Below are 19,077 nucleotides of genomic sequence, written 5' to 3'. Positions count from 1 at the left end.
GATGGGATAACTTGATTTTCCAAAGAAATATGTTTCTAATATTTTCTTCTTTTTATTGCAGAAATTGAAACAACTTGAAGAAACAAAAGATGATCCCGAGAATAGATTATCGAAAATTTCCCTGGAGTCATTCAACAAATTTAACAGCAATACTGTGATTTTATTAGAAAAAGAGGAGAACTCTCTGAAGAAGGTTGAAGGACAGAAGGAAGAAAAAGAAAAAAATGAAGAGACATCTTTGAGTAGTTCAGACAGGCCTGGGGTAGACAACTTGGAATCTTTGAGTGATTCTTTATATGATAGCTTCTCTTCCTGTGCCAGTCAAGGTTCAAATGATGTATAAAGGACATCTCTTCCCTTAGTGAGCTGGGACTGGAGCGCTTAAGAAATGACGGGTGGGGGTGGGGGGTGCACCGCTCGGTAGAGATGACAATAATAAACTATTGCAGTACCAGAGCCTTCATTGTCAAATTCACAGCAGGCAACCCACCAGAGCTTATTTCTCTGACAGGGCAATAAAGATAGACTCCATTTATTGTGTTTCAAGAGGATTAAGCATAAACACACCTATGATACAGAATCCTTAATTTTGCACTTTTTTTGAATATTTGTACAGAAGTTGTAAATTTTTTGGAAGAGAAATTATATTTGTAGCAAAAAAAAAAGACAGCAATAAATGGAATCAGTGCCATGCTCTTGAAATAATGTACTAAGTCTTAGAAGTTGATGATAATATATATTTTTTAAAATCCCAACTGAAGTTTTTGTGAAGTTCATTGTCTGGTCCTCAAATTGTTTGTGGGTACACTCTGTAAACCTACAACAGGGCCTGCCAAAAAATCGGAGGGTTCCTCATCTCCATCTCATAGATCTCAATTTGATAGAAATGTTCATTTTAGTGTAATTTCAGATTCATTGCCAGAGATTCAGGTGATAGTAATAAGCGTCATTCTGCTTCTGCTGAAAAATGAAAAGGGTCCTGAAGTGTGGACACTGATTGGGAGTGTGACATTGTATCAGAAATGACCCAATTCTATTTCCAATACCAGTTTTTCCTTCCAGACATTTCTTTAGATTGTCTTCTACTTAGTGCTTCTCTATGATCCTGAATATTATTTGATTTTTATCTTCTTGCTCTTTTTATTAAAATCTGGGCACTCTAAAAATGAAAACAAATTTCTATTTGCAATGTTCACTTTTAAAAATAAAATTAATGGTGCTACGAAGAATTCTTTTTAATATCTTTTTTTTTCTACAAAGACTGTTTATATGTAAGGATAAATTCTATTTTAAAGGTTATGTGTATTTTTTCTAGATGTGAACTATTTATAATTGTTTATGTACAGGAGCTTGTAAACTAGGCACAATAGAAATATTTTTAGGCTCTATATGGCTACTTTAGCACAGAATTGTTTCTTTAAAGAGTATTGTATGATCAGTGTTATTTGGTTAATTTGTGCAATTTGTTTTATTTTATCTTAAATGAAAATTATGTAAAATGTCCTTGTCTTTCAGACTTTAAAAAATCTTTTTGTTTCCTTTCTGAATAAAAGTTATATCACAATTGCACCGTCTGAAAACAGAAAATAACTTGCTCAAGGACCTTTTGGCCCAGTCAGTTACTTGAATCATGACTCACACGTGCTCTTACGATGGGTTCCCAGAAGGAATAAGTAAACTGGCCCTTTTGCTCTAGAGATAGTAATTTAGCCAATTGTAAGATCAGAGTCTGCAGACAGGTGAGTAATGGTCAAAGCATTTCAGTCTCCCTGAGGGGTTAACCAAATAGAAATGAAAGAAGGGGGAGAGGGAGGGAGGGAGAGAAGGAGCCTGAGGCAGATACGGAACGATCTCTGCAGAGGAATTACAAAGAAAGTCATTTAAGCCCCTTTCCAGACCAGCTCTGCTGGGAGGATGCAGAAATAAATGATCAGCGTCCAGGCCTGAGAGAGCTGCCCCCAGAAGTGGCCGGGAGAGAAAAGGGTGAAGAGGGGCAAAGCTTAGGAGGCGATTTCCACGGAAATGGATGCTCCCTAAGGATGTGGGGAAAGGGGGTGGGAATGTGCGGATTGGGGGCGGGGGCACCAACGCACTCCGGCGGGCAAGCGGTCTCCCGCACCACCTGCTGCAAGGCTCGGGAAGGAAGGCGAAGATAGAACCGGGGCATCCCCGGGAGTACGCAAGGTGGGTCACTTGGACTTTGCGGAAAGAGGAATTTGAGGGGTGTGGGGAGCAGCCAGAGGCCGAGTCCGAGGCTGGGATGGCCTTTCAGGAGAGGACGTGGGAGTATGTACTAATAATCAGTGGCTTTGGGGAAAGCAGAATGGAGCCGGTCGGCGTTTTGGAGACAAGGAATGGAGGAGAGCAACCCTCTTCTTCACCCTGATTTGCTTTCTTGTAGGACCTCACGGCAGGTGTCCCCGGGACGGCGTTCTCCTAGGCTAGGCGACCAGGGTGGTGTCAATGCACCCTCCAGCGGTGCGCGCAGGCGGGAGAAGGGAGGGCGGCCCGGGCAAGCGAGACAGTTAAGGTAGTGTCCCCACCACACCCCCACCCAGACTGGCCACGCCGAGCTGGTTCTTGACAGAGGGCCTTCTCGGAGGAAGAGGGGGCACAGCTGCACAGGACACCCTACGGAGCCTGCAGGCGTGGAACTTTGCCAGGCGCACTGGAACGCGCGCCCTTCCTGTCAGCCTTCCGGAGCGCCAGGCTCCAGCGGCCCGCAGCGGGACAGCCTTAGTTGTGTGGGCTGGACCCAGTCGCTGGGGTACTGACCAGTCCTGGAAGGCGCAGAGGACGTGGAGTGGGGGAGGCTGCGTTCCTATGTGCGAAGGGCCAGCCGGGCACGCAGTCCTCAGACCCTGGTCCTCACCCGGCAGGTCTCCACGGCACCTGCTGCGCCCTCCTCGCCGCTCCCCCAACCTCCAGCCTCCCCACCTCAGAAAACTACCAGTTCTCTCCCGCACCCCGGCGCGCCTTTCCCAGGAACGTGCGGAGGCGGGAGAAAGGGAAGACACGAAGGGGGTGGGGATGTGGAGCGACCGTCCCAGCCTTCCCCGCCCGCCACCCCCACCCCAACTCGGCAGCCGTCACGTGGTGCCTGGAGTGGGAGGTGGGGAGAAAAGGCGAGACTTTTGTGGGTGTTCCGGATCGCCAGTAGTTCCTTCAGTCTCAGCCGCCAACTCCGGAGGCGCGGTGCTCGGCCCGGGAGCGCGAGCGGGAGGAGCAGAGACCCGCAGCCGGGAGTCCGAGCGCAGGCGATGCAGGCGCTGCGAGCGGCACCTGCGGCTCCTCTAAGCTACGACCGTCGTCTCCGCGGCAGCAGCGCGGGCCCCAGCAGCCTCGGCAGCCACAGCCGCTGCAGCCGGCGCAGCCTCCGCTGCGGTCGCCTCCTCTGATGCGCCTGCCCGCTCCGGGCCCCGGGACTCCGGGAGAATGTGGGTCCTAGGCATCGCGGCAACTTTTTGCGGATTGTTCTTGCTTCCAGGTGAGAATACCCAGAGGCCAGCAGCCGGGGCCAGGTCGCACAATCCATCTACCCGCCAGCCCTTTTGCCCCCAAGGCGCTCACCTCGGGGCCAGCCCTGCGCTGGGGCTGCCTATCGGGAGTTGGCGGCCGCGACTGGTGCCCCGGGGCGCGAGGCTGGGAAAGTGTCCAAGTCCCGAGCTGCAGGAGGAGAGCGGGGAGCGGCGGGTTTGCCGGACTCCGGGCTGCAGCTTCTCCGGCTGCACCGTCGGGAGAACCTGGGCTTGAGAGGAGGGAGGGTCCGAGCTGTGCTGGGGTCTGGGCGAGGGAGAGAGGGCGAAATCTCCCGAACCCTGCCAAGTTGTCTGGCGCCGCCGGCACCCCGTGGGAGTGGCGCCGCCGACAGGTGAGCGGCGCACGAGGCAGCCTGCGGCCACGCTGAAGCTGGGTTGCTGCGCTCAGAGGGCGATGGATGTGGGGCTGCGGGAGCGCGGGTAGTTGGGTCTAGACAGGAGCGCGTACACCAAGAACAGCCAGGCCGAAGCGACCAGAGGCGCAAAGGTCTCGCGTCCTCTCTCCATGGCTCCCGACTAAGCTCTGCAGAGCTGGAACCCCGACCACCGACCCTAGCCGAACGGTTGTCCTGAAAGTCGGGGCCTGGAAGAAAGGGCTGCGGAGTCTGGGGTCCAGGGTGCGCGCGCTCACAAACGCCCTTTCCCACCCTCTGTGGCCATCCGGGTCGCCGCGGGGACGGCCCCAGAGAAGGGCCGCCGACCCGGGCTCGGGGACTTGCGGCGCAGCAGAGCTTGGCGTCTGGCACCTCCACCCTTGTTCCCAGGTGGTCGGTCAGGGATCCTCAGAGCCCTGGCACAGAAACGCTGACTTTAAAAATTAAATAAATAAAAACTGAAAAGACGTCTGCGAATGTAATCACGAATGGTGCCAAAATAGTAATTAAGTAATTTGTAACCAATTAGCAATTAGGCAAATCCTTTGGCTTAGGCTGGAGCTAACGCACGTCTCCAGAGCTACTTCGCTCTTGGGGTGGTACCGTCCCCACCCTCCCTTCAACTTCTTGGGAAAAGGCCTGGGGTGGTATTGGATGGGCGCTTTGTGTCTAGAGCCGGGGTCCAGGGGTGGTGGGCACTGTTCCACTTTCTTCCGTAGGACCCTAGGTACCCGCGCCGCCCCCTGCCGGTTTCAGCCATATCTAGCCCTACCCGGAGACCCAGGAGTGCCCTAAGCCTGCCAGAGGCTGGGAGCCGCCTGGCTCTGAGGCGTGGGATGGTCGTGATTTCCGGGGTGGGCTCTGTGGGGGCCGGATCTGAACCCGACTGCGTCTGTCCCGCAGGCTTTGCGCTGCAAATCCAGTGCTACCAGTGTGAAGAATTCCAGCTGAACAACGACTGCTCCTCCCCTGAGTTCATCGTGAATTGCACGGTGAACGTTCAAGACATGTGTCAGAAAGAAGTGATGGAGCAAAGTGCCGGTAAGAGCCTGGCAGCCCTCCCCCTCGCTCTTAAGCCTGGGCTGTGGGGTGGGAGTGAGGGGGCCATTAAATAACAGGAAAAAGGACGGACTTTGATTTAATGCCCACACACTGGTTATCGCAGATTTACTTTTACAGTGCTGGGAAAATGAAGAGTTCCAAGTTACTTTAATCTCATTAGAGTTAATTACCAAGGCTTCTCCCCAAGGGTCTTGGGAGGGGAAGTGCATTTAAATTAGTGGCTCTCCTCTTTTTATTTACTCCCTTCACCTCCCTATGCTAAAAGCTGATAGAGGTAGAAAATATGTGGCTAACCAGCCCTGGCTTGGGCAACTTAGACAGTAGCCTGTGAGCATTGTCAGCCTGAAATATGGAGCTAGTTGAAGTTCCCAGAGGTCAGAGCTTGAAAAATGTGTTTTGTCATAGAGCACACCATATTTCCTTGAAGAACACTACAGGATCTTTATTTAATTTTAGAACTAATGCATCAACTTCCAGGCACAAATTGCCAAGATCTTTCAAAGGAATGCCGTTCTCAGCCCTACCAGCTTAGCTGCTGGCTGGCTGAGAAGAAGGCCTGAGCATCCTGTGTGGGAAGGGAAGGTCTTGTGGGATAGCCCTCACTCCCTCTAGTTGACCAAGAATCTTCTCACTGAGGTAGAACTTTCCAACCCTCTCCTCACCCCCTACCCCAGCTGTCTTATCAGAAGTCAAAGTTCCCCAAAGTATATCTGGAACTTTGGGAAAATAGGTAGAGCTGTTACTTCAGTTTCAAGATCAAAACCATAAACACAGACCTTGCCATTTTAAGGATATTAAAAAGATGGGAAACAGCATAACTTGATGGCTGATACTGAATGAACCAAAGCCCCCACTTCCTTTAGTTCTGTGAACTACTGCAGAGCCCAGTGAAGGGATTAGAACTGTTATATGATTCCCTTTACCCACTGGCAAATCAACGCAAGGACTCTAGTTTTAAAGCCAACACCTTGGGAAAGTCGTTTCTTCTCAGAGAAGGGCCTGGAAATGTCGTATTGCTATCCTCATGGTTATTTGGAAAGCAGATGTTAGCTTGTCACTGTGCTGTGTTGTGGTGTGTGTGCAGTTGTAAGGGCTGGTTTTTATAGGTCATTATTTGTTGCACCAAAATCACTCTTCTGGGAAGCCTGAGACATACTGGCTCTCAAGGGTAACTTGTCCCGAGAAATGCGGTAAACATTATTTTGGCACATGGGATTTGGGCTATTAATAATGCAAAACAAAACAAACTTGGCGATAATTCTTTAGTTAAGATTGATAGGGATAATTTGAACAAATGGGATTTTTTTTCTACTTGTGTTTCTTTCCTACGTTTTACCTGAGCAAAGAATTTACTGCCTTTATACCAGAGGGACTGCCGTGATTTTAGTCAGAATTACTGTTAACACTTTATTGTTACGTTCAAATATTTGCAGCTTTCTTGAGACAGTAGTTTAGAGCCAGACAAAATGAGAATGTACTGTGGACATGTTGAGAACTTCTTCAGAGTCCACAAGGCCACTGCTTACCTGGGTGTCATGTTTTATCACCTGGGATATGGACGAGAAAGGGATGTAAGCTAAATTTGAGTCAGAAGAGGTCCTTTTTCTGAGACACATTTCTTCTCTAAAAGTGTGTCTAAGATGAATACCACACACTCCATTTTCAAAGTGCTGTTTTTCATCTTGCTTCATTCTGTCCTCAAAACCACTCTATAAAAGAAGCAAAGCAGGCATTTTAACTTCCATTTTGTCCACAGAAACTTCAGCACAGTCTTCAAGTGCCTGGCCTAAGGTTGCTCGTTTTCTATAAGCTCAGGCAAGGTGGGTACCTTGCCTCCAAACCAGGCCCCTCTGGCCACAGGTCACAGACCAACAGGTAGAGACAGAATCAAGTAATAAGGCAGTTTCAATTGTAAAGTTTGACAAACAGAGGCAGTTGATGAACTCGAAGGAAAAGGTTATGAAGGGAAGGATGCTAGGTCGGGGTGTGTGCACATGGAAGCAAGGCATTCTAAGCCTAAACTTCATAGAAAAAAGCCAAACAGATCTGTTTCTGAATCAAAAGAGCAATGTCCAGGGGGGCCTTATACCTCCAAGGCACTTCCATTTTTATGTCCATGTACTTATTAGGGACCAATTTAATTTTTTGCCAACAAAGATAGAGAACAAACCTAAAACTTTAAGTGAACACAGTTGTAATATAATCATCATAGTAACAAGAGCTAAATTTGTTGAGTGCCCGAGGCATCTGACTCTCTTCTGTGGGTTGTACATAAAGAATCTCGTGAAATCTGGTGGTCCTCTTTCAAGATCTTGTTTCCTCGTGCCACAGCCAGTCAGCATGTAATTCTATTACATGGTCAACATCTCCTCTCCAGAGAAAGTAATGCCTGTTAAATGATGCTATTGAGAATTGAAGTCAGAATTTCTTTTAAGTTTGATCAATAACGTATATTGTCCTGAGAATCTCAGCATACTAGAGCTGAAAGAGCCCAGTGACTCCTAGTTAAAGATGCATGTTGGAATCTTGCTGGGAGTTGTGTTCAATTCCACATGCCTGGGTCTCTGCTTAAAGAAGCCCATTTCATATATCTGGTATATCTGGCCATGGGTCTTTTATAAACTTCCCAATGATTCTGGGGTGACCCGAGTTGAGAACTGATCGGACAAACCTTTTTGTGTTATAGAGGAAGAAAGCAAGGTCCAGGAAAATTAGATGTGTGGTCCAAGTTCACCAGCCAACTGTTACTAAGAGGCGCTTGAGGCCTGCTTCTCAGGCCAGCACCTTTGCTGTAATACCACACAGCCAGCATGTCGTAAAATATCCTGCCAGGTCTGCCTGAAAAGATAGTCCAGGCAAAGTTCAAAGAGTTTAGGCCATTTTTCATATCCACCAAGTTCACCTAACAGTCCAGGTAGACAGGCCATGAAGGTGGATGTCAAAAGAATCTGAGAACCAACCAGTGAGATTTTTAAGTTTGAGTGCTATGTGGACTGGCATTTTTTTCATAGGTATGGAAAAACCAGGGCTTTAAATCGACTAAGAAAATTTAATGAACTAAGCTAGTCTGACATTAAGCAGTAATGAAAGGTGTTCTTTTTCCAAAACATACCAGCCATGCAATATGCGTAGGCCTTCAGTTTCCTGGACTAAGTCTGCAAACTCAGCTCTTAAAAATTTTGAGGCAGGTACATTTAATTTTCCATTGGGAAGTACGTTTGAAATTAACCTTTACCTATTCCCCAGAGTGACAGTCCTATTAGGTGCTGAGATTATTATCCACCACTCTTGTTCCCTTTGGTCATTTCTGGAATAATAAGGTACTGGCTGTTGGGAAGGGAAGGTTCATTTCAACTTCTTTCATTGTCCTTACTAATTGATATTTAAATATTTGCATAATGAATGACTTGTTCTCACTAGCTCTGCGCTTAATGAGTTGGTGTCTATTTACTAGCACCCTTGATAATGACACTTCTTTTGCTCTTGCTTGTCATTGCACTTTGCAAAATATTTCAAATATTGATTTTCATTTCAGAATAGAAGCCCCCTCCAGTATGAATTTTTAAACCAGGGAATAAAGAATGTGAATTTGCATTTGTTTGACAGTGTAATCTTGTAATTAGAGTTTTTCCTCTTGACTAGATACAGTGAAAGGGGCATAATTTAATTTTTATAGACTAGCCAATTTCTGCCCTTAGTAAAATATAGCTCTGTCAGTGAGCAAAATGTTACAGGTTCTCCTAAACCTTATTTAAAAGTTAAATGCAGTATATTGAGAGAAAGTTCATGGTCTGAATCAGTAACCTAATCGATCTCTTCACCCATCCTTTGCAACATGCATTAATCTATTTGTCTGTTTTGCAATACAAGAGTTACTGATTTATATGCCATGTTGCATCTACATTATGGCTGTGTAAGTAATGGCTATTTTCCTTTTGGATTAGTTAGTTGCTCATTAAGTTGGGCAGGGATGGCTTCATATCTTGGATAGTTTAGTTTTACACCTTATTTTCTCATGAGCTAACTAAGGGTTAGCAACAGAGGACTAGATGTCGCAAAAATGCTTGGTCATCCACTCTTAGTAGAAAGAAGCGGAAAGTTAACCACAGCCTGTGTTTTCTTAAGTCTATGTCTGCTTAATTTCCCCGAGATCTAAAATAATAGTCTCTAGTTTGCCCTTGGGATGGGCTTGGCAGGAATGAGGCCCAGTGCTGCTAATCATAGTCCCTTTAATTCCTGTATTCCTGTCATAGTCCCTTTATTCCTGTATTCTTTTGAGTGCATGCACTCAAGCTCAAATGCCTGTGCACACACACATGCGCACGCACACACACACAGTCATATATTTGTGTGTGTGGATATACTTTTCCATTTTTGCCTGTATATATATTTGCATACACCCACCTATGCAATGCTTGTAAGAAAAATGAAAATATTGAGTTAAACTTTACAGATACTGAGATCACAAATTGCTTAATCCATGCTATGTTGTAGGCATTAAGAACATTTTCTAAGATTTTTTTATTTTATTTTTGCAGAACGACTTTGTTAGAAGTAGCAGGGGTCTCTGTTAATCTTCCGGTGTCCTCCATTTGTCCCTGTCTCTCCTCCTGCTACCAGGCCTCTCTCCTGTTAGCTCTCTTTTAGACATCCCATCTGCAGTCCTTAATTTCTCACTGTTAACCCCATTTTGAATCGATCAGATGGGCTATGGAATATGCTCTATGAATAAAGTGAAAAACAAAAACAAAGTTCCACATTCTATCTTTGGCAAAGGAGACTTCAACAGCTTAAAAAACTTTAAAATGAGGCTGGGCGCAGTGGCTCATACCTGTAATCCCAGCACTTTGGGAAGCTGAGGTAGGTGGATCACCTGAGGACGGGAGTTCGAGACCATCCTGGCCAACATAGTGAAACCCCATCTCTACTAAAAATACAAAAAATTAGCTGGGCGTGGTGGCACATGCCTGTAATCCCACCTACTCAGGAGGCTGAGAAGTGAGAATTGCTTGAACCTGGGAGGCGAAGGTTGCAGTGAGCTGAGTTGACTCCACTGCACTCCAGCCTGGGCAACAGAGTGAGACTCTGTCTCAAAAACAAAACGAAACAAAAAAATGAAAAACAAAACAAACCTTTAAAACAGATTTGGATATCAAAAAATAAATCTTCATATATTAAAACCAGCTCTGCTAAAAGGGTTTCCATAACAACTTCAATGAAGTTAGGAATTACACAGGAAAGGATTCTATTCCGTGAATGTTCACATCCCTACCTCCTTTCCCTTCCAGACAATGAAAGAACAAACACCTTGCTCTTCGAGGTAAGACATTTTGCCAAGCAGTTGACCCCTTAGTTCTCAAGAAGCAATTGTCTCTTTCATGTGCCTTCTGAGGTAGTATTCAGAGGGGGAATATCAAATGTCTTTCCTTTGGACTCTCCCAGTGAGTGAAGTATTTGTTTATGTTAACTTTCCAGCTGAACAAGCGTTCGGTGCTGACCTCCCACCTTCATAGATGAAACATTTGAAGATTGATCCACCTCTCCCATAACACTAATTCCTCCCACTACAATTGCATGAAAGCTGCTGTCATTGATGGTTTTCCTAATGAGTTTAAACAGAGAGGCTTCAAAGCTGGGGCATTCTTCCCAAGTGAAAATGAAACGAAGTATGAAAACAAAACATACCATTTTCTTTGAGCTTTGAAAAGGAAATCTGCCTCCCTTACATACTCCTGAAACAAAAATTCTGAATCTACAGCCTTTGAGAGAGACAGTGTACCCTTGCCCGCCCTCCCTCTCTCCCGCCCTCCCTTCCTTCCTTCCTTCCTAATTGACCAACTTAAGTTCTAATGTCCAAACTAAGCAAAGGTTTGTTAGCACACTGTGCAAAAGGACTCAACACTTCAACCCCTATTTTTTTTACTTGTCAAATGGAAAGTATATTGGCTCCCTTAAGGGAGAGAACCCCTTTGTTCTAGGTTCTTCACATTTGGTAACTTGAAAAAGTTTACTTAATATCCCAGGGGCTTAGCCTCCCCCCTTGTAAAATGTAGAAACAGGCTGCCTGTTTTCTTATGAGATACAGCAAGAGAATGAGAAATGCGGTCAGTATAACGATCTTCAGGGAACCAGTGCTAGACATGGAAATCTGTCTTGATGCTCACCAGGAGTTGCCCCATTCACTATCCATACCTGCTTCCGAAGGGTGGCCCAGATATTGTAGTACAGGTTACTTTGTACACTGTTTCTATATTTCTCAGAATGAGGGAGTCATTGAATTCAGCCTTTAGTTGCTAACAGTAGTATCCTCATAGTTAATTTAGAAGGTTCACAAAGAGATAATATCCCCACTTGATAGTTGGTGAATCTAAGACACAGAAAAGTCAAGATCACACAGCCAGTGGGACAGGAATTCAAGTACCTTTCACTTCTCCAGGTTTTTTTTTTTCCCACTATGGTGCCATTTTCTATGTTTTCCCTCTTTTTTTGTATTTTTAACAACAATTTTATTGAAATATAATTCACCCTTTAAAGTATGCAATTATGTGGTTTTTCGTATATTCATAGAGACGTGTAACTATCACCACTAGTTTAAGAACATTTTGTCACCCCAAAAGAAACTTTATTAGCAGTCACCCCTCATTTTCCCCTTTTCCCAACCCCTGGGAACCACTAATCTACTTTCTGCTTCTATGGATTTGTCTATGCTGGACATTTCCTGTAAGTGAAATCTCATACTGTGTGGCCTTTTGTGGCTGGCTGCTTTTGCTTAGGATCATGTTTTATGGCTCATCCACACCACTTCCACTTTTATTTTATTTTATTTTATTTTTTATTCCATAGGTAGATGTGTCCTTCCTCTTGCTGGGGCAGATATCTAAAAAGAAAACTCAGGTTTAGCGGATCCCTACCTTATGGAATGGGATAGAATGAGATGGAATGGGATACAGCATGGCTGTGAATCTTAGAACTCCACTGGCCAATTAGCCAATTTGCTGAATTAAAGTAACAACATGTGCCAAGAGCAAGCCATTCCAGCGAGTTTTCGGCAAAGGAATTGGTGTTCATCAAACATCTGCTTGGTGCCATGTACTTGACTGTCCATTCTTGCCCATATATTATATAATTCTCTGTTTTCCCTTGAGATCTTGAATTAGTTTCTTTTAAACACAGGAATCCTCAGGCACATGGATGGGCTACTCCTGATGCCCCTGCCAGTGGTCCCAGATGCCCAGCTCCACATCTGGCCTCACTCTTAGGCCACCGTCCTCAAGAATCCCACACCTCTAAGGCTAGAAGAGACCCTAATCTCTCTGGTCCACACTTTCACTTTACAGAGGAGTACACTGTGGTGCAGAAAGGAGTTTTCTTTCCTGGGGGGCTTAAGCATCTTGATAGGTCCTTTTCTCTCTCTTCCCTTGAGAAAGCTTGAGGGTAAAGCAGGTTGAGAGAGGTTGTGGAGAAAGGTTTTGGTTAAAGAGATCAGATGCTGGCATGATTTGGTCATCTACAATGAATACCACATCCATGCACAAGTCTAGCTTTCATCCGCCAAACCAAATCATTTGATTACAGCCTTTGTGTAGGCAGAACTCCTTACTCATTTAACTGTGAGACATATCTTTTCTTCTCTGTTAATTTTTTCTAGAAGACTAAGCTGGATTCTCCCTTGCTTTGTAGTTTTCATGGTGGTAGAATTGACTATATTTCAGGGAGCTGGAGCAAAGTTGCTGGTAGAAGACAATGTGTTTCCTACCCTGGGAACACCAAAAGAGGCCATACCTGTAACGTAGGATTTTCAGTCACATCTGGAATGAATCAGCCAGCAAATAAAAGAACTATGAGATATGCCATTAATTCTTTCTAGAATTTGACTTATGGCTACATCGTGATTCTGAAACTCTTTTCACAGGCCAGAGCTGTAGGGCATGTTCTCTTATTAGTAAATTTCTTCCAATCTTCTGATTGCTTCCAACACTACAAAGCAAAGCAGGAGATGGACTGAATTAAGTGTGTTAGATAAGGTGAAACCATAGAGAGTTTGTAATGAACTGCTTTTTTAGAAGAATGTGTTTAAATAGAGCAGAGCAGCGATGGCTCAAGCTATTGATTTCAAGGGGTTTATGACTTTGCAAACCATGAGCAGGATCAGATGCAAACATGAAAAAGTGTTGTATTATTTTAAGGAAGTTGTGATACTCGGTCCAGTGCATTTCATTTCTCACTGGACATGGACAATAGCTTTTTATGTTTTTCTATTTCTTGGATTTCTTCGTGAGCGCAGTGGAATGACTGGAGACAGTGCCGGAGGCGGGCAGCGCCAGGCACGCGGCTCTCAGCCTGCCGTGGTCCATGCATACTGCACACGGGTTGAATATGAATGTGCAGAGCAGTTTGTGATGCCCTCCACGGAGGCGGCGTCTTCAAAGAGCATCAGCAGAAGCAGGTGTATTAAGTGATGCTGGGCAACGGGGTTTATGCACTGTTTTGTTGCTTATGCAAAATGTAGCAAACCACTTGGGTCTCCAGTAACTTCAAAGAACCTGTTCAGAAATAGCTAGAGCCTAGCGGGTTGACTAGCCTGCCACCCAGTGAAGACATCCAAAGTGAGAGTGCAAAGGGGTCTCAGCTCCAAAGCCAGCTCAAGATTCTCTCAAGAGTGTCTGTGCCTTCAAAGGGAAAGGCAGCCAATAGGCCAGAGCCACACCTGGAGGCTGATGAGTTAACATTCTCTGAGAGGCAGGACGACTTTCCACTCAGCCTGTCACTGACTGTTGCAAGGGAAAGAGGGATAAAGCAAGTCAGGAGACATTCTGCATAAGAGTGAGTTAAGATCCAGAAACAATTTCATCTTTGTTCAGTGTTCTCCAGCCAGCAGCTCAGTTTGCCTGGCATCACATCCTCTCAGTATTTTACAGTGTATTTTCCTAATCAAATTGAACTACAGCTTCATTCACGGCTTTCATTTCTATGTACAAGATCCTGAAAGGATGCTGTTGGCTCTCTCTCGCGCACGCTGTCTCGCGCTCTCTCTTTTTCTCTCTACCTCACCTTCCCTCTATCTTACACAGACATAAACACTCACTGGTATGGAGACACACAATAACTATTTGCTGACTGCGTATATTGAAGAAATCAAGTTTCAAGCTAAAACAGATAGATTTATTACCATTTCAAAATATTATAGCAGAAATGAAGGAGCTTAAATGTTTAGCATAAGAAGAAAAATAGAATAAAGACAAGTTGAATATACCTTTTACTTTTTAGTTAAACTAGAAATAGCTGACTAATGCCTGTTAGTGATAGTTGTAATTTAAGGAACCACTCTGAAATGTAATCCACCCCTGGTTTTATAGTTCTTTTTGTCAGCTTGCTTTCAAGGCTGACCTGGCTTTGCTTTGAATAGGAGTGTTTTCAAGAAACACACACACACATACACACCTCTACAACACCAGCTTACATGGTGGTTGAAGAAGTTGGGGTCCAGGTTACCGCTGGCCAGTCCTCAGCTGGAACTCTGCTACCCTGGGAATTCAGCCTTGGTCATCAGCTCCCTTGGGAAGAAAGAAAATCCCCCCACATGTTGTTATGCCCCCTAGTCCTCTCCCACACAGCAGATGCAAGTTACAAATACACACAGGTATGTTCCACAAGACACAGGCAGTTAGACTTTCAGCTGAGGGATATACTTCTAAACCATTCAGTTTGGGCAAATTAAACCACAAAGGGAAGCAAACAAACTTTGTTGTTACTCTCCTGCTGTCTGCTTTGCCCTTACACTCTTTCACTGGGCTCTAAGAATTCAACTAATTGCTTGTATTCTTGCCCCCTTTGTTGAATATCATTAATATCACTGTCATGATATTGACAAAACCTGGCATCATCCTCAGGTGGAAGGCCAAAGCAGCTATGGCTGCAATAGCTCCTAGGCATCAGGCAGCATTTTCCATCCCTTCATTAGTCTCTGGGGCAACACTTCCTAATAGAATTTACCAGCCGTTACTGCCGCCCCCATCCTTTCTGTTCTTGCCTCCGCCCTAGACCTCGCTTACTGTATCACATAAGAATGTTTTCGGCTACAAGTAGCAGGTACATAAACCATAAAGACATTTCTTGTTTATGTAACAAGATAGTCTACATAAGGTGATCTTGGGGTTGCTCCTACAGCCCAGTGATGTCATCAAAAACCCAAAATTTCTCCATTTTTCTTCTGACTTCCCTAAGCACATTGGCTTTTTGTCCTCAGGTTTCTTGCCTCTTGATCACAAGATGATCACTGTATTCAGTTTCAAGGGAAGGGATAGCACCAAAGAGCTTGTGTCTTAAGCTTTGCCTTTTAATGAGAACACAAAAGCGTTTCCAAAGTCCCCCCCAGAAATTCTCTTTACATTTCATGGGTCAGATCACTGTCTCATGTCCGCTAGTAGCTGTAAGGGTAGTGACTGAGTGGTCAACTGTGATTGTCTGCCAGATCAGCTTTTGAGAAGTCCATGCACAAGATTAGAAAAATTCAACACAGTGCCTCCAAGGACCCCTGGAAAAAGGACAGGGATAATTTTTCTTTCCCGAAAATCACCACTGTTTTACCTAAATTGAACACTGAAATGTATAGTCAAAGGACCTTCATCCTGGATCACTGTCACCCTTTGGAAGAAAAGAAACACATATACTAACAAACGTCCTGAACTTTAACACAAGATGTACATGACATTCTAGAATTCTAGTTCATTGAATGAAATCTAGTTCATTTAGAGATACAAATGTATAACTAAATTTTAGTGTGAGGACATCATGTTCATGGTGACAAATATAAGGGTGCTTTGGGTTAAGTGCTTAGATGTTCTCAGTTCATTCCATCTGGAAGTCGTTATGCCACCAAGGACTCTATCTTCCCTACATTTGGGTGAATTTGTATTCAAGAAACTGATTAAGAATCTTTGGGCCCCACTGTGTTAATCTTACCATTTGAGAACAATAATCAGAAGGACATCAAGGTTAAAAATGCAACAGCACAGCTTCATAAATCATTGAGGGGCACTGTTAATACTGAGATAATAAGTCATAAATATCTGTTCCCTCAATCCCTCATGGCAAACTGGAGAACAAAGACACCAACCAGCTAAGGGAAAGCAAGTGACTGCGCAGAAACCTTCCTCCCTCAGAAAGTTATAAATGAGCAAAGAAATCCAAGTCTAATGCAAGACTAAAGTAAAACCAACAATTGGCATCATACATTATGGGTTGGTTGCTTGCTATAATTAAGTTGACATCAGTGGTTAACAGCCTTGAAAATTAAACTCACCAAAAATCTTTGAAAAGGGTAATCATAGTCTTCTGAATAATGAACTTAACACATCCCTGTTACAAGGAAAACAAATGTGTTCTTGGGTTATCTTGTTTCATGTCTATTTCATTGTGGATGTGGCTGTTGTTTTCAGAAATACATTTTTTTTCCCTTAGGGATCATTGCAGCCCCTTAATATTATTCTCAATTTTCAGTTCTACCAGCTAGGCCAAGATGGGCTCAACATCAGTATGGATATGCAGTGTGGAACTTGGCACTTCCTTTCTTTTTCCCTTTTTAAAATGAGTTGTTAGCATTCTTGTTGGGTTCCTGTGGCCATCTGCAACTCAAATGGAGGGGGCTTATTTGGCCTTTAAAATATTCACATTCACAGCAAAGCAAAAGTACTTAAGAGCCAGAGCACAAAATTCTCCAGAAAAGAACTACCTTCTTGATCTTCTCTCTTTATTCCTGATAAACGGTGCCCATCGTGGCGGCAATGAGGCAAATGTATAGATAAGCCTCTACTTTCTAAGTCATTTCCATTAGAATGCAGAGAATGTCAAAATTCCTCACACAGTGTTCTTTCAGAGAAAAAAAAATACTTGGATGCAGATCGAAGATCTTTTTTCTTGCAGTTTCTTTGAGCTCAGTGAAAATGCTTGTAGTTCATTCCAATTACCCGTTCCCCAAGCATTTTTCTTTGAGGAACTGTTCCTAGTCCTGCATAGAATATTTATTGTGATGTAATCGTAACTGTGGTGTAGTAAGTGTTGGTTATTTTTCCAGTAGGGAAAGATAAGTCTCACTCTCTAACAGGCATTCACACAAGTAGCAGTTTGCTGGAAAAGTTCGACTTTAAAGCTACATTGCATAACATGGGTAAAAAGTAATGGACTATTAAAGGCTCTGTTTAGAAATTTCTGTCTTTGTACCAGCAAAAAAGAGCAGAGGCAAAGGAAACTATTGGAAAAGATAAATGCATAATGGTTCACAGAGAGAAAAGAACTCAGGCTCCATGCCTCTGTTTTTACAACCATTGGGGCAGAGGTTAAAGTGAAAAAACTGGAAAAATAATTTATTTTAAAAGCATACTTGTAGCAAGTCATTTGTAATAGAATTGTAGCTTCAAACTCTCTGAGACTGCTGAAAGTTGTATGTATATCTGTAGGGGAGTGGAGGGGGGTGACAGATCTTTTGGTCTCAATACAACCAAGAGGCTCAATACCTCTAGCAGAAAAAAATGTTAAATGATGACCGTTTATGATCCTCAAGGTCCAGGGGCTATTTGTAGGAGAAGATTAGTTTAGAAAATGCTTCTCGGCCAGGTGCGGTGGCTCATGCCTATAATCCCAGCACTTTGGGAGGCTGAGGCGGGCGGATCACGAGGTCAGGAGATTGAGACCATCCTGGCTAACACAATGAAACCCCATCTCTACTAAAAACACAAAAAATTAGCCAGGCTTGGTGGCAGGCACCTGTAGTCCCAGCTACTTGGGAGGCTGAGGCAGGAGAATGGCATGGAACCCAGGAGGCGGAGGTTGCAGTTAGCCCAGATGGTGCCACTGCACTCCAGCCTGGGCAACAGAGTGAGACTCCATCTCAAAAAAAAAAAAAAAAAAAAAAGTGCTTCTCAACCCCCAAGAGAATCATGGCTTTAGAATTAAGTTCTAGGACACTGTGCAAACTGAGACAAATGGCACCTACTGGGGTCTAATGAGTGTCCAATGGTTATCAACCTTCTTTCTCACCCAGATTCTAAGGAAATTAAGAAATAAAACAAGGAACAAGGCAGATGAGATCTGAAATATCACCATTGCTACTGAGAAAGGCTAAGTTGGAGGGAATAACTTGGGGATGGGGGTCAAATGAGCTTTCAAATTGGCATCTCCAAACTGGCTGGTTGACCCAGTCATAGACAAGACCAGATATGGGAAGTTTCTTGCCCTGAGAAGCAGGGCAGAATACCTGTTTGCTATGAGTCACTCAATTTCAAGAAGGAACAGGAAAGGGATAAGCAGTGTGTGCCCAGTCTGTTCTTTCCCAATTTGCCAATCAGACACATCACTCCACCTCCCTTAGGGCAGAGAGAATTAAAAAGGGAGAGAGAGGCCGGGCTTGGTGGCTCATGCCTGTAATCCCAGCACTTTGGGATCACGAGGTCAGGAGATCAAGACCATCGTGGCTAACATGGTGAAACCCCATCGCTACTAAAAATATAAAAAATTAACCGGGCATGGTGGCAGGTGCCTGTAGTCCCAGCTACTTGGGAGGCTGAGGCAGGAGAATCACTTGAACCTGGTAGTTGTAGGTTGCAGTGAGCCGAGATTGTGCCACTGCACTCCAGCCTGGGCGACAAAGCAAGGCTCTGTCTCATAAATAAATAAATAGGAAAGAGGCCAGGAGTCTCACTAATTGACTCCTTGTTTCCTTTTACATGGATGGATGTTGAGACTGAAGAAAAAACATTCCTTCAGTAATGTTCTCTTCCCATCACAATGAAAACTAGTCATTTCAGGAGCCTCCAAGCCCTTTGAGGCAAGAGTTAAGCAGTTAATAGCACAGATGGTTGGGGCTATGTCTGTCACCTACACACAGACTATACACTCACCCTATTTCTCAGCATGAGAGTGTCCAAGTATATTTCACTGCATTTGTTGGGGGTACGTGTAGTACAGAAAGAACATGGAGATTTTTCCCACATTCATACCAATTTTTTTTTTTTTTTTGAGACTGGGTCTCACTGTCACAAGGCTGGAGTGCAGTGGAACAATTTCAGCACACTGCAACCTCTGCCTCCCAGGCTCAAACGATCATC

At 44.4% G+C, this 19,077-nt stretch overlaps 2 protein-coding genes across 25 annotated transcripts in view; both read left to right on the top strand.

Annotated features, from left to right (window-relative positions):
• Positions 1 to 1,766, top strand: part of NCKAP5 (NCK associated protein 5) — a 993,533-nt gene extending 991,767 nt beyond the window's left edge. For 16 of the 22 annotated variants that reach the window (XM_054549271.2, XM_054549284.2, XM_054549285.2 and 13 more), the window contains one exon: positions 62 to 1,762. In XM_054549271.2, the coding sequence (XP_054405246.2) occupies positions 62 to 343 (282 nt within the window). In that variant the 3' untranslated portion in view covers positions 344 to 1,762. Of the gene's footprint in view, positions 1 to 61 lie in introns of all 22 variants that reach the window. The other 6 variants (XM_054549288.2, XM_054549290.2, XM_054549289.2 and 3 more) reach the window with 4 other exon arrangements.
• A 56-nt stretch (positions 1,767 to 1,822) lies between these two features.
• Positions 1,823 to 19,077, top strand: part of LYPD1 (LY6/PLAUR domain containing 1) — a 32,084-nt gene continuing 14,829 nt past the window's right edge. The window contains exons 1-4 of one of the 3 annotated variants that reach the window (XM_024243551.3): positions 1,823 to 2,184; positions 2,402 to 3,321; positions 3,449 to 3,487; positions 4,817 to 4,954. In XM_024243551.3, the coding sequence (XP_024099319.1) occupies positions 3,261 to 3,321; positions 3,449 to 3,487; positions 4,817 to 4,954 (238 nt within the window). In that variant the 5' untranslated portion in view covers positions 1,823 to 2,184; positions 2,402 to 3,260. The other 2 variants (XM_054549295.2, XM_002812430.6) reach the window with 2 other exon arrangements.

Source organism: Pongo abelii, chromosome 11 (assembly GCF_028885655.2).
Source record: "Pongo abelii isolate AG06213 chromosome 11, NHGRI_mPonAbe1-v2.0_pri, whole genome shotgun sequence".
In the NCBI taxonomy this organism is placed as follows: Eukaryota; Metazoa; Chordata; class Mammalia; order Primates; family Hominidae; genus Pongo; species Pongo abelii.
The sequence above is the reverse complement of the archived record's forward strand: the minus strand, read 5'-3'. Positions and strand labels throughout refer to the sequence as shown.